Here is a 13,528-nt window from a genome sequence, read left to right as displayed (position 1 = left end):
CCTGTTCAAGACCTGGAAATCAGTGATTCTGATCTTGAAACCCTTGAACAACCACCCACAAACATCCTGGAATCTGGATATATAAATGCTGAGCTTCTGACAATCCTTAGTCAAATGCATAATCTGGTGAATCAAAGAAGGTCAATTGATCTCACCAACGCATATGAAGACTCCTGGGTATCTCTTCAGAACCGGGCAAATGAGCTCATTGAAAACATAAAGGCTATGTGCATCAGAGTCAAGCAAGCTTCAGTCAGAAGGCTTATGGAAAAACTGAATCAGAGTCTTAGAGTAATAAGTTCTACACTGCTCCTGGCAAACCAGCCTTTCTTCTTAGAAACGGACTACTTGACCAGAGAAGCAAGGTTGTGTAAGCTTCTAAAGAAACAGATGGCACAGCAGCAGCAAGAGGCTAGAGAAAGGGAACAAGCTCTTCTCCAGAGGCAACAACAGCTTGAAGAACTGTTGCAGAAGAAAATTGAAGAAATGGAGGAGATGAAGAAACAACAACAAACCAACCCTTAGTTGCACACCTTTGTGTTATTTTTGTTTGTTGTTTGTTTTAAATTCTTAGTCCTTGCTTTTGAAACCATCTTGTTTTTCTATGCTTCTGAATGCTTACTGCTTCTGACTGCTTAGCTGCTTCTGATAAATGGATATTCATGCTCATATATTTTTGATCTGTTTTATTTAATTTATTTCTTAGTATACTCTCTCATGTTTAAGTTTTTCTCAAATCTTTTTGTCTTTTATGCTTATTTTTTTATCATTTTTTTTGATAATGACAAAAGGGGGAGTATATGTGACAAGTATTTAAAGGCTCTGAGCCCCATTAACATTAATGGCACTTGAAATTTTTGAAAAACTTCTATCATTTTTTTTACCTTATTGGTATAAGCTATGAACGAACGAAGAAGTATCAAAATTCAAGTAAAATTAATTGAACCATTCTTCTTATCTATAAGTTAATTCTTTCAATGATTCAATTTTTTAAAGCTCTGATATTTTTATTGTGCGAAAAATGAATTTAATTAACCTGGATAGAACTTAGGGGGAGCTTACAAACCTCACCTTAAAGACTATCAGACTCAGGGGGAGTTTGAGCTTACAAACCTCAGAACCCCCAAAGTCAACTTGTTAATTAGATTAACAACAATTGATCAATTTTTAATACTTTTGTTTGTCATCATCAAAAAGGGGGAGATTGTTGGAACAAAATGTGTTTAACAATGAACCTTAAAGAGTTTTGATGATAACAAGGTATTAAAAATTGTAAATTGGACTAGCTAATATTTGTTCAAGTGTACAGGACCATAATTATAAAGTTACATCATCATTGGTTCTGAATGAGCAAATAAAGAGCAAAGGAAACAACAAAAATTTAAAGCTTGGACGCTCCTGAAGGCAACTTGTTACTGAAGGGAAAAAGCACTCCTGAAGTTAAGTCGCTTCTGAAGTAAGGATAGTGCTCCTGAAGTTAAGACGCTTCTGAAGTAAGAATAGTGCTCCTGAAGACAAGAAGTCCAGAAGTCATATCATCAGAAGCTGCATCATCAGAAGCTGCAGAAGTCATATCATCAGAAGCTGCATCATCAGAAGTTGCCTCATCAGAAGCTATTTCACCAGAAGCTGAATCTCAACTGGATTTGCAAAAGATTCAAGAATTGAAGAATTATCAATGCAAAAGCTGTCTATTGGATTCGAAAACACAAACAAAGGATTAGTGGAATTTTGCAACGGTCATTTCAAAGGTGTTTGAAGGCTTGTGCTTGCAATTTGGACGAAAGCGTTGACATTGTACTTTGTACGAATTGTACAACCACGTTCTCCACCACTCTGTTTTGTGTCCACGCTACAAGACAAGAAAACAGCTCCAGAATACGGTCTCGCCTGCATATATGTTCCTTTGGATAAGGAATGGATTTCAAATTTGTTCTTCATAGGACAACAACCAAATCAGGCAAAAGATCATTGGTGAAAGATCAAGCTTCAACAACGACTCTTTGGTGTGCTGGCAATTTCACAACGTCTCTTTCACACCTCTATATAAAGGAGTGAAGACTTAGAGTTTTGGCAATGCAAGAACGCTGAACGAAAGACTCACAAGATTTTCACAAGTACCAAACCTCTGCTGAAATTGTTCTGCATTCACTTAGAATTTCTGTGTCTCAAAGTCATATCTTAGAAATTCTTAAGTCCATTGAGTCTGTATCTGATTTGTATTGTGAGCACCTCTGATTGTATATCAAGTGTTCAACCTTAAACAATTTTCTGTGTAATTTTGTTTAGTTAGGAAGTCTCTTGCAGTTGTGCTTGAGCAGGAAGTCTCTTGATTGTGTTCTTGAGCAAAGGAAGTCTCTTGCTTGTGTGCTTGAGCATTGGAAGTCTCTTGCTTGTGTGCTTGAGCATTTGTAATCAGATATTACTCATAGTGAAATCTCCTTGGAAGTGCAAGGGGGACTGGACTACTTCCGGATTGTGGAAGGAACCAGTATAATTGCTTTGTGTCGTTCTTCCTCTCTCTCTCTGTTTTATTCCACTGCATTTAGATTCTGATTATCACTTCAGAAGCTGTCTCACTTAGCTTCTGATCAGTGTGTTCAGTTTTTAGGAGAAACGAAGAATTTTTCAAAACACAATTCAACCCCCCTTCTTGTGTTTTTTCTCACCTTCAAGTTCAACGCCACGCTCCATTATACTCACAACAGAGAAAACTCAACACTCTCTATTGTGTATGTTACTACCCTCGCAACCCCAAAATGATGGGTTGCGTGGGGAATCAATCCCACAGGCTCAGGGATGATTAGTTCACAAGTCAAAGAGACATTCGGAAATGACGATGTAATGGAAATAATAACATTGAATATCCAAGATTACAATATAATTGTTCCTAGTAAGTTAGCCATTGAAACATGGGATTTGAAAGCTGAAGAGAATGTTGGTCTAAAGAAAATATACGCATCTGTGAAACTTCCTGAAAACTCTCAAGGAGTGCACATGATTTGGCAGGTAGGTCACCTGGTTGTGAATGGCAAGCTCGTCATAGCTCACACCCAGCAAATCTAAATGCCAAAGGGAGGCTCAACTTGTCTAAAGAATGTGCTGTAAAATCCAGGGCGATAATTATAAGTATTTAATTTTATATTTTTATGAAAATTGTTTGTTCTTAACTTATTTTTAGAAAAATAGGTGTTCGGTTAGATTTGATCAAGAGTGTTGATTTTAGTTTTAGTTTAATTATGAGTTTGTACCATTTTTTAAAATGATGAGGTTTTGAAAAATAATGATTATGCTTGTATTCTTTTTCTATAAATTTTCATGTTTGATGTTTTATTGAATGATGGCAGGTATATGAAATATCATACAAACTGGGTTGGACAATTTTCTTTTTCACTAAATTGATCATTCAAAAATATGTCGATATTTATCCATCAGCTCATCCATGGTAGTTCTACCTTCAAGCTGGTTTCCAATTTGGAGTGTATGTTGTCGAATTTCTTAGTTGGGGAATCAATATCTTTCTTGCAAGAGACATGATTGAATTTATTTGGCATCACAATATAGGAACGGTGATGGTTTTATTTCCACTGTTATACTGGTAACAAAAGATTTCTGAATGCTTATTGAATTTTTCTTCAGATTTTGAATTTTTGTGATATGAACTAACCATACCTTATTGTTTTTTTGTTACAGATTTCGGAATTGAATGGCATGCCAGACAAGGATCAAAAGAATAGATCTTGCTGGAATTTGGATCACAATAAGTTTGGATATTTAGTAATGTTGATTGGAGTTGTCCATGTATGCCGAGGGTTTAAAGTATTCGCTCATTAACAGACATGGAAGTCATGGTACATTGCTATTATTTCTTTCCAAACAAAAAAGAAAGAATAGCATTGTACCATGACTTCCATGTCTCTTCATGACCGAAGACTTTAAACCCTCAGAATAGATGGATAACTCCAATCAATATTACTAAGTATCTAAACTTATTGTGAACCAAATTCCAACAAGATCTATTCTTGTGATCCTTGTCTGGCATGACAAACAATTTGGAAATTTGCAACAAAAAAACACAATAAGGAAGGGTTAGTTCATATCACAAAAATCTTTTAAATTCAATATCTGAAGAAAAAAGAAATTCAATAAGCATTCAGAAATCTTTTGATACCAGGATAGCGGTGGAAAAAAACACAACACAATTCTCATATTGCGAGTCCCCCTAAATTCAGTCATTTCACTTGGGAATGATACTGATTCCCCAAATAAGAGATCTAACAACATACCCTCCTAATTGGAAACTAGCTTGAAGGTAGAACCACTACGAATGAGCTGAAGGATAAATATCAACCTATTTTTTAATGACCAATACACTAAAAAAGAAAACTGTCCAACCCATTTTATATGATATTTCATATACCTCCCATCACTCAACCACATCAAACATGAAAATCTATAGAAAAAGAAAACAAGCGTGATCAATATTTTTCAAAACCTCCTCGTTTTAAAAAATGGTTCAAACTCATAATTAAATTAAAACTAAACGCTCTTGATCAAATCTAACCAAACACCTACTTTTCTAAAAATAACTTAAGAACAAACAATTTTCATAAATATATAATTAAATACTTACAAGTATTGTCCTAGATTTGACATCACATTATTTAGCCAAGCGGAGCCTCTCTTTGGCATTTAGATTTGCTGGGTGTGAGTCTGTTTGACGAGCTTTCCATTCACAACGAAGTGAGCTACCTACTAAGTCATGTTCACTCCTTGAAAGGTTGCAGGAAGCTTTGTAAATGCGTATATTTTCATAAGTCCATCGTTCTCTTCTGTTTTTAAATTCCATGTTTCAATGGTTAACTTACTAGGAACAATTATAATTTAATCTTGGATATTCATTATTATTATCTCCATTACATCGTCATGTATGTCTCTATGACTTGTGATCCAATCATCCCTAAGGTTGTGGGATTGATTCCCCGCGCAACCCATCCTTTTGGGGTTGGTGGGGCAGCAACAAACACAACAGAGAGCGTTGTGTTTTCTCTGTAGTGAGTATAATGGAGTGTGGCGTTGAGCTCTGACCGGTCTGTAGAGTTTGAAGCCTATCATTGTTTGAGGACATCCCGCCCCTGATATTGATTCAGGTGGACAAGATGTAGGGGTTAATACGAGTAGTAGAGAAGCAATCCAAAGATGGACGTATGAAAGTTTTTTGGGCCTCGCAAAGGAAGCCATTGTTTGATTGAGGAAATTCTCAGGTTCGATCTATCAAGAAGTGTGTTTACATAAATGACCTTAATGAGCTTAGTGTGACAATTTACACAAATAGCCCTAGAATTTATTCTTGGTTTTGAGATGAAGTCATTGTCAACAACCTTCCTCATTCTCTATTGTGTAGTCATCTCTTCCTACCCATCACCGACCCAACTCCGAGCATCACTGTCGCATCTCAAATCAGGTTCAACATATTCTACTCTAATTTATAATTGTGTTTAATTTTGTTTTTATTTTTGTTTTTGAAACTTCGATTTTTTGGGTTTTGATTATTGAATAAGTTGGCTTTGATTTTAATCTAATGTCATTTTAATCTATCAATAATCGCTTCTTTTATTTGATTATTTAGCCAATTTGTTTCTATTTTTTCTAATCAAAGAAGACTTTTGTAACCTCACAGACGACTTTTAGGATTGTTGACTGACCATACAAACCAACACGAGTCTTTTCAGCATATTTTGTCTTCACTCACACGCTTACTGGAAAACTTCCCGGAAGGTCACCCATCCTAAGACTACTCCAAGTCAAGCACACTTAAATGTGGAGTTCGTATAGAACGGGCTACCGAAAAGAAGATGCATCTTGTTGATATAGGTAATACCAAACAATTCTTATAAGCTTTCATTCAACCATGTAGTCTTGTACCTATACGACCTCAAGATCCCTCTTATTCCGATGTGATTCGGTTCGTCTAGAAGTTGTCGGGAGTCGCTCATTGTAATGCCTTGTGCACCAGTGACCACTCCCCGCCCTCGTCAGCCTTGGGTTTTACATGCCCACCAGATTCTGCTTGGTTCATACCGGAACCACATCGTACTGCTCTGATACCACTTGTAACATCGCATACGACTTTTAGGATTGTCGACTGACCCTACAAGTCAACACGAGTCTTTTCGGCGTGTTTTGTCCTCACTCGCATGCTTTCCGAGAAACTTCCTGTAAGGTCACCCATCCTAAGACTACTCCAAGTCAAGCACGCTTAACTGTGGAGTTCTTATGGAACGGGTTACCGAAAAGAAGATGCATTTTGTTGATATTAGTAGTACCAAACAATGTTATAAGCCTTCCTTCAACCATGTAGTCTCATACCTACACGGCCTCAAGATCCCTCTCATTCCGATGTGCTTCGGTTTGTCTAGAAGTTGTCGGGAGCCGCTCATTGTCATGTCTTGTGCACCAGCGACCACTCCCCGCCCTTGTCAGCCTTGGGTGTTACAAGTTTCATATATATTTTATGTTTTTATTTTAATTTGATTGTTTGGGAGAGTTTGATAATTAATTTTTTAAAATGTTTCCATTAAATAAAATAGAAATTATTTTTATTGTTTAATCTTATGCTTCTAGTCTTATGTTACATAAGGTTGATAATTAATTTTTTAAAATGTTTCCATTAAATAAAATAGAAATGATTTTTATTGCTTAATCTTATGCTTCTAGTCTTATGTTACATATTGTGTTTCCATTTTATAGTGACCATTAAATGAATTTGTTATTAAATATACTTTGACCTGTTAAAAATGTTACCCCTAGCTGCATAACATCTCTGATTAAGTATGTGTTTGCTTCAACGTTTTACCACTTCTGCCGCACGTTTAGAGAACTTTTTACCAAAACGTGAAATTATACCACCCACCCAAACATGAGCTAAATATTCCAGGGACCATTTCCCAATTTATCTTATAATCCTAGGTCTTGGATCTTCACTATATTGGTGGTTCTGAGCCCTTTGTACTGTATTGTAATGATTAACATTTTTTTCGATATCCAATTTTGATTGAGCTCTCACGATGAATAGCCAATTTATTTATTTTCCTTGTACACTTTGGTGGCTGTTTTGTTCTTCTCTCATGTTGATGTTATGAAAATAATATAGAAATGCAAAAGTTATAATTGTTAATGTATTCTCACCTGCATCTGAAATGACATTCCATGTCTAGAGTGGTCATCTCCTTGCGATTTGTGGAGTGTTGGATGCATTCTCATTTATTTACGGACGATTGGTTTTCCATATATCAAGATGTAGGCATGGTTTGATTTTGGAACACGTGCTCTTAGCATTCTAACTTTGGAACTTTTCAGGGATGAACATTGTTTCAGACTCACTAAGATTTGGAGCACCTAGCAATGATTGAGAGAGTTTTAGAACCTCTACCTCGACATATGGTTCAAAACACACCCTAAGTAATGAACTTTTAGCATGGTCTCTAAAATATTACTGACTGTAGAATATTATATAAATTTATCCATATATGGTTAAACACACCCTCGACATATTGTTTGAAGTCTAATTGATATTAGTAACATAAGATTCATTACAGATGGGTAAACATATATTAACCCTGTAGTTAATTTAACACATCAAATTTAATTAAAAAAAAGTAACATACCTTCTGAAGTGCTACTAAGGCTTCAGCTGTCCAGCGTGATACCTCCATAGATAGTTGGTTTGTAATCTCTTTGACATACAACCACAAGTTAAAGAAAAAAGCATTGCAACAGTGAGAACAAACATCCAATAAAATCCAATTCAGCCAAATATTTGACTACAGTCCATTCTAACAAATCATATGACCAAGTTTAAATTATCTTCTAGATTATTGAAGCTTCTCAACAGGTATAAGGACCAGCCAGTTTCAATTATTTTCCAAGTAATAACTTATGGGAGCTGTTCAATCAAAAGTGCATGGTGCTTCACTTAAAAGATGACATTATAAGCTTGATGTTTATAGAGAAGTTAGATGAGAGACAATCTCAAAAAAAAAAAAAAAAAAGCAAAAGCAAAAGCTAATTTCAACTTAATACAAAGACGAATAGTTTAAAAAAATCAAAAATATCATTAACATAAGTGATTATTGGAGTAGTCCAAACTGACCTAAGTGACTAACATTAACATAAGAAAAGTTCTTATAATTTCATGTGGTTATAGAGAAATTAGATGAGAAAAAACTCCAAATATAAAATTAAGATGAAAAAATTAATTTCAACTAATGTGGGAATTTATAACAGCAGTGCTATACACTGCGAAGGAAATTACCACGAACTGATCACGAAGCTGATATTAACCAATGAAAAAACAGGATTTGCTAGAATTCAGGGAGAGTCGTTAAAAGGTTGAAGTCACCATAAAACCTGTCTTGGTGGAATACACGCTCGCGATAGGTCGTGAAATTACTTTTCGCAATAAGTAGCATTATTGAAAATGAATTTATAATGTTGTCAATCGCGAATTGTTCAAATTCTGCTATGCTAAATTAGCGCCGCTATAGCTGCTATTTGACAACATTGAAATTTATTATTGATAGAGTTGCAGTCATTGCAATGTTATTTCAAATTATCTTTTCCAATAAGTGCTTGTTGAAAAATTTATTCAAATCATCTCTTATTTAATAACAAACCATTAATTCCATATAGAGCATGCTCATCAAACAAACCACATAAAAAGTGATACAGGTCACACACAAAAATTCAATGGAAAATAAACAAATTAGCAACTAAACTTGATAATACAAATGCAAACACTCCAAAAATAAGTTTTCCTCTTCCTCCGAAGTTCATATCAACTACAAACTAATAACAAAAATCACATGTATAAAAAAATGTCATTGTTTAGACTTAGTAGCTACCCACACTTCAAATCTAAGAAATGTCTAGTGTCTCTCAAATGTAACAAAGTCTGACATGTGTAGGTGGTCTGACACAAACACATGTAGTGTATGTTTCCTTTCACTTTCGGATGAGCCAAAATTGATTCTAGAGATATAGACTCAATTTTTGACATGTTTGATTCCTCTCGAGTAAAACTAATTTTACACTCAAAATTATCATTCAACTCACTTTTATGCAAACACATCCAAACATAAATCACTTCACTTTCAACTCTCTTTCAACCAAAATCAATTTTAAGTAATCAATCCATTGATCATAATCAATTTTTGTCACTGTAGAACCAAACACACACGTAGTTGACATTAGCTCATATAGTTACACCCAATTACTTATGTTCCTTAAATTATTACTAGCGTCAATGTCGTGTCTCTAGGGTTTGGTGTTAGTGTCAGTGTTTAATAGCTTAGTATTTCACACTGACACATGTAGTTACATTCAATTATTTATATCTTTTAAAAAGTTTAATTAGTATGATCTGTCAATGCAAAAACACAGTTGCGCCCAAAATAAAAACATAAACAAAAAGACTAAAGTTGATGCTATTTGTATTAATAATTTGCATTACCATCAGTCACACATTGTCGCACGCACTTGTATTCACATCAATACTAAAATGGAACATATGCTCACCACCGTCAAAGAGAGACTGCAGAACAGAGAACCTCAGTCCATAATCTGTGATTTCAGCCTGTATAACCATTACAAATAATAATTCAGATAATACAGCTGATAGTATTGTTGACTACACTACTTTGATCATTTCAAATATAGGCTAAAAAATTATCAAAAGCAAATTGATTTATTAGTATTGTTAAGATAAAAAAAAAAGGAACATATAAAAAGGTAACGCAAATCTATTAAATAGAGTTGATGCTATTGTAACAAAAGGATCATGTGTGCGATATTTTGTAGATAGAAAAGGAGATAGAATAAAACATATCATCAAATCCAAAATGTAAAACAAAGAATATGCATGTTCCAATTACATTATCTCCAATTACCAAACAATTTTACAATTATCTTTGCAGATCCAGTTCAAAACGAATCACTGAAAAACAAAAAAAAAAAAAAAACCTAACCTGTTTTCATCAAAACACGAGTAAATTGAAATATGATCAATTTTATTGAGGAGACCAAGACATGCAGGACCAAGGCATCAAAACCTTTTGCAAGCTCGGACTCTTCAATAGATTGTTGGTGCGGATAACAAAGGAAAATAAACCTGCAAAATCAAAACACCAAACCATAAAACCGAGGCTATCCATACATGAGAAAATTATTGGAACAAAAGAACAATACTTATCTTAAAATTTTGTAATACTACGTTCATATATACTGATTTCTTCTGTATGTTCCATAGAACATGTACGTACTTCCTGACAATTAAGCAGACTGTTTCGTATATATTATCCCATGGTCAAGCCAAGCCAATAGGCAGTTGAGAAAAATAAGGCATATATGAAGCCAATAAAATGTACACGTACGGTTCAACATATTCAGTAAAAGCCAAGGCAACAAAATAGCTATCAAACAAATTCCTTGACTCCGCAACAAAATAGCCAATAATATTAACTGTGATTAAATGAGTCCGACTCATTTACTCTAGTGCAAGCTCTATCGTCTCCGGGCCATGGTGATTCGGAATTCTATGCTATTATTTCTAGTATTAATTATCAGTTATCTTTACATTCCAACTTCAAGGTGAAGCTTATTAGGAGACAAGCGAACGGCTGCTCATACTTTAGCTAGGGCGGCCTATTCTTGGACTAGTCACCGTATTTTTTATTCTTATCCTTCTTGTATTGAACATTGTTTGATTAATGATAATAGTTAAATTTGCTTCTGTTAAAAAAAATAAAAATTAACTGTGATTAATTTGATTTGGTCTAGTTGTGTGACGTTACTAGCTGTTTGGTTTGCATTTTCATTTTCAGTTTTTAAGATTTAGAAAATATGTTTGTTTTGATAATATTATTTTCATTTTCATTTCTTATTTCCATATTAAAAATAATTCATAAAATTTTTATATATAGAATTAACAAAAGTTATTAAAACGTACTTCCCTAAAAAAGAGAATTATATATATGTAAATGAATGTTCAGAGAATTGAGTATTTAGAACCTGAAAAATCATATTAAATATATAAAAAGAATTGAGTATACAGAGAAAAAAATCACAATAAATCATTTTCATTCCATTTGTAATATACTCAAGAGAGAAAAAAAATCACAATAAATCTTTTGTTTTTGGATCTGAATTGATGTTCTTCAATGGAGCTTTAGCTAATAGAGGATTGAAATTTGCTAGGACACTTGGAGACTTTGAGATCGGCTGGACTTTTTCACTCCCCTTACATTCAACAGTTGTGAACATGAAATTAAGGCTCGGTGACGTTGGCAGATAATTTGGTCTTAAAAGATTAAATCTATTTCTTTTGCTTAAAATAAATCTTCTGGATTATTCAACATTTATATAAAAGAAACTGATGTAGCGTCACACTACATATCTAAAAGCAACCAATGTAGCTTCGACACTACTGATTGAAGTTGTGTTCGGTGTGCAACACGACAACAACAAAAATTGTTACTTCCAATAATTTCATTTTCTCAAATTATTATCGAGGTTGATGTGTCAATGTGTGTCTGATGTTTCTGTCCGTGCTTCATATAGAAAATACTTTATGCTCTTCTCTTCATACTTAGAAGGAATTAAATTCTTGTCTTCTCCTCTTATGTTGGGGTTTCTTATTGAGTTTTTTCTAGGACCTATCACCCTTCAATAGAAACATATTAAAACAAATTATCGTTAACTGGGAATTCTAATAGGCGTAAATGTAGAATATGTAGGATTTTTATAAGGTAACTTACGAAGCTATAACTACTAATCCTAACTGTTATAATTTATTGACATGTGTTGGAACAAAATGTGTTTAACATTACCGTTTGAGTTTTGATGATAACAAGGTATTAAAAAAATGTCAATTGGATATGCTAATATTTGTTCAAGTGTGCAGGGTCATAGATAAAAAATTTAAGTGTCTTTATAGGAACAAATGAGAGAAATGAAATCTACAAAAAGGAAGCTTGTGTTGCAAGATAGAGTTGGAAGAAGATAACATCTGAAGATTTTTTGAAACAGCTCATCAGAAGCAGTTCATCAGAAGCTGCTCATCAGAAGTAGTTCATCAGAAGCTACTCATCAGAAGCAGTTCATCAGAAGCAGTTCATCAGAAACTGTTACCAGAAGCTAACGTCATCAGAAGCTAAAGTTCATCAGAAGCTGAAAAACTGGAAGCTTCAGAGTTTGTTAAAAATTGTTATTCTCATGCCCATGATTGTAGAAGGAATGGAAGCCTGAAGCAACGACTAATTCAGAAGAATATGAAGGCATTGGATGCTTATCCACTGAAGAGCGCAGAAAAGGATAATAGTACAGTTGTACAACCACTACTCCACTCTTCATGTCTGCAATAGTACAACATAACAGCTATATCATAGCTGATGTCTCTCTATTCTTGGAAGGGATTTGAAATTGTTCCTTCATAGGACAATAACCAAATCAAGCAACAGATCATTGGTGATTTGATCAAGCTCCAATAACAACTCTTTTTGATGTGCTGGCAATCTACAACGTTCCTCTCACGTCTCTATATAAAGGAGTGAAGACTTAAAGATTGAAAGAGACTCACAACAATTTTACAAGTGCCAAAATTCTGCTGAAATTGTTTCACATCAAAAGTTCACTTAGAATTTCTTAACAACTTTCATATCTTAGAAATTCTAGAGTCTTAAAAGTCTGTCTCTTATTTGTATTGTGAACACAACTAATTGTATATCAAATGTTCAACCTCAAACAATTTTCTGTGTAATTTTGTTTGAATAGAAGTCTCTTGCTTTTCTGCTTAAGCATAGGAAGTCTCTTGCAGTTGTGCTTGAGCATACGATGTTGGAACAAAATATGTTTAACAATAAACCTTTGAGAGTTTTGATGATAACAAGGTATTAAAAATTGTCAATTGGACTAGCTAATATTTGTTCAAGTGTACAGGACCATAGACAAAAATTTGACATCTTAAACAGGTTCTGGATGAACAAAAGAGAGCTAAGGAATCAACAAAAAGGAAGCTTAAAGCGTCTGAAGATAAGTGCTCCTGAAGTCATAGTGCTCCTGAAGACAAAGTGCTCCTGAAATGGTGACGTCATCAGAAGCAAGTTCATCAGAAGCATCTCGTCAGAAGCAAGTTCATCACCAGAAGCTAAAGTTCATCAGGAGACGCAAGACTTAAAGCTTCAAAGGTTGTTCAATGAATTTAAACTCGTCTAAGCATTGCAGAAGACAGCAAGTGTGAAGCAACGATCATTTTGAAAGGATTTGAAGACATTGGATACTTATTCTTCAAAAAGAGTTGACAAAGTACAATTGTACGAAGTGTACAGCCACTACCTCCACTACTCTGTAGTGTCTCTGCTACATGACAAGAAAAACAGCTCTGCCTGCAACGATGTTCCTTTGTAATTTTGATTGATTAAAAGTCGCTTGCAGTTGTGCTTGAGCAATAGAAGTCTCTTGATTGTGTTCAGGA

General features: G+C 34.3%; 1 protein-coding gene across 1 annotated transcript; it reads left to right on the top strand.

Annotated features, from left to right (window-relative positions):
• Nucleotides 1-2,799: 2,799 nt before the first annotated feature.
• LOC146915652 (cytochrome b561 and DOMON domain-containing protein At4g12980-like) lies at nucleotides 2,800-12,373 on the top strand. Its single transcript, XM_085721408.1, has 5 exons — nucleotides 2,800-3,009; nucleotides 3,348-3,445; nucleotides 3,565-3,598; nucleotides 3,694-3,801; nucleotides 12,287-12,373. Exons 1-5 carry the CDS (start codon nucleotides 2,800-2,802, stop codon nucleotides 12,371-12,373), a joined length of 537 nt encoding a protein of 178 aa, XP_085577534.1.
• The last annotated feature ends 1,155 nt before the right edge of the window (nucleotides 12,374-13,528 follow it).

This window comes from Medicago sativa, chromosome 6 (genome assembly GCF_051527215.1).
Source record: "Medicago sativa cultivar Bolivia chromosome 6, Bolivia_mono, whole genome shotgun sequence".
In the NCBI taxonomy this organism is placed as follows: Eukaryota; Viridiplantae; Streptophyta; class Magnoliopsida; order Fabales; family Fabaceae; genus Medicago; species Medicago sativa.
This window is presented reverse-complemented; position numbering and strand designations above follow the sequence as displayed.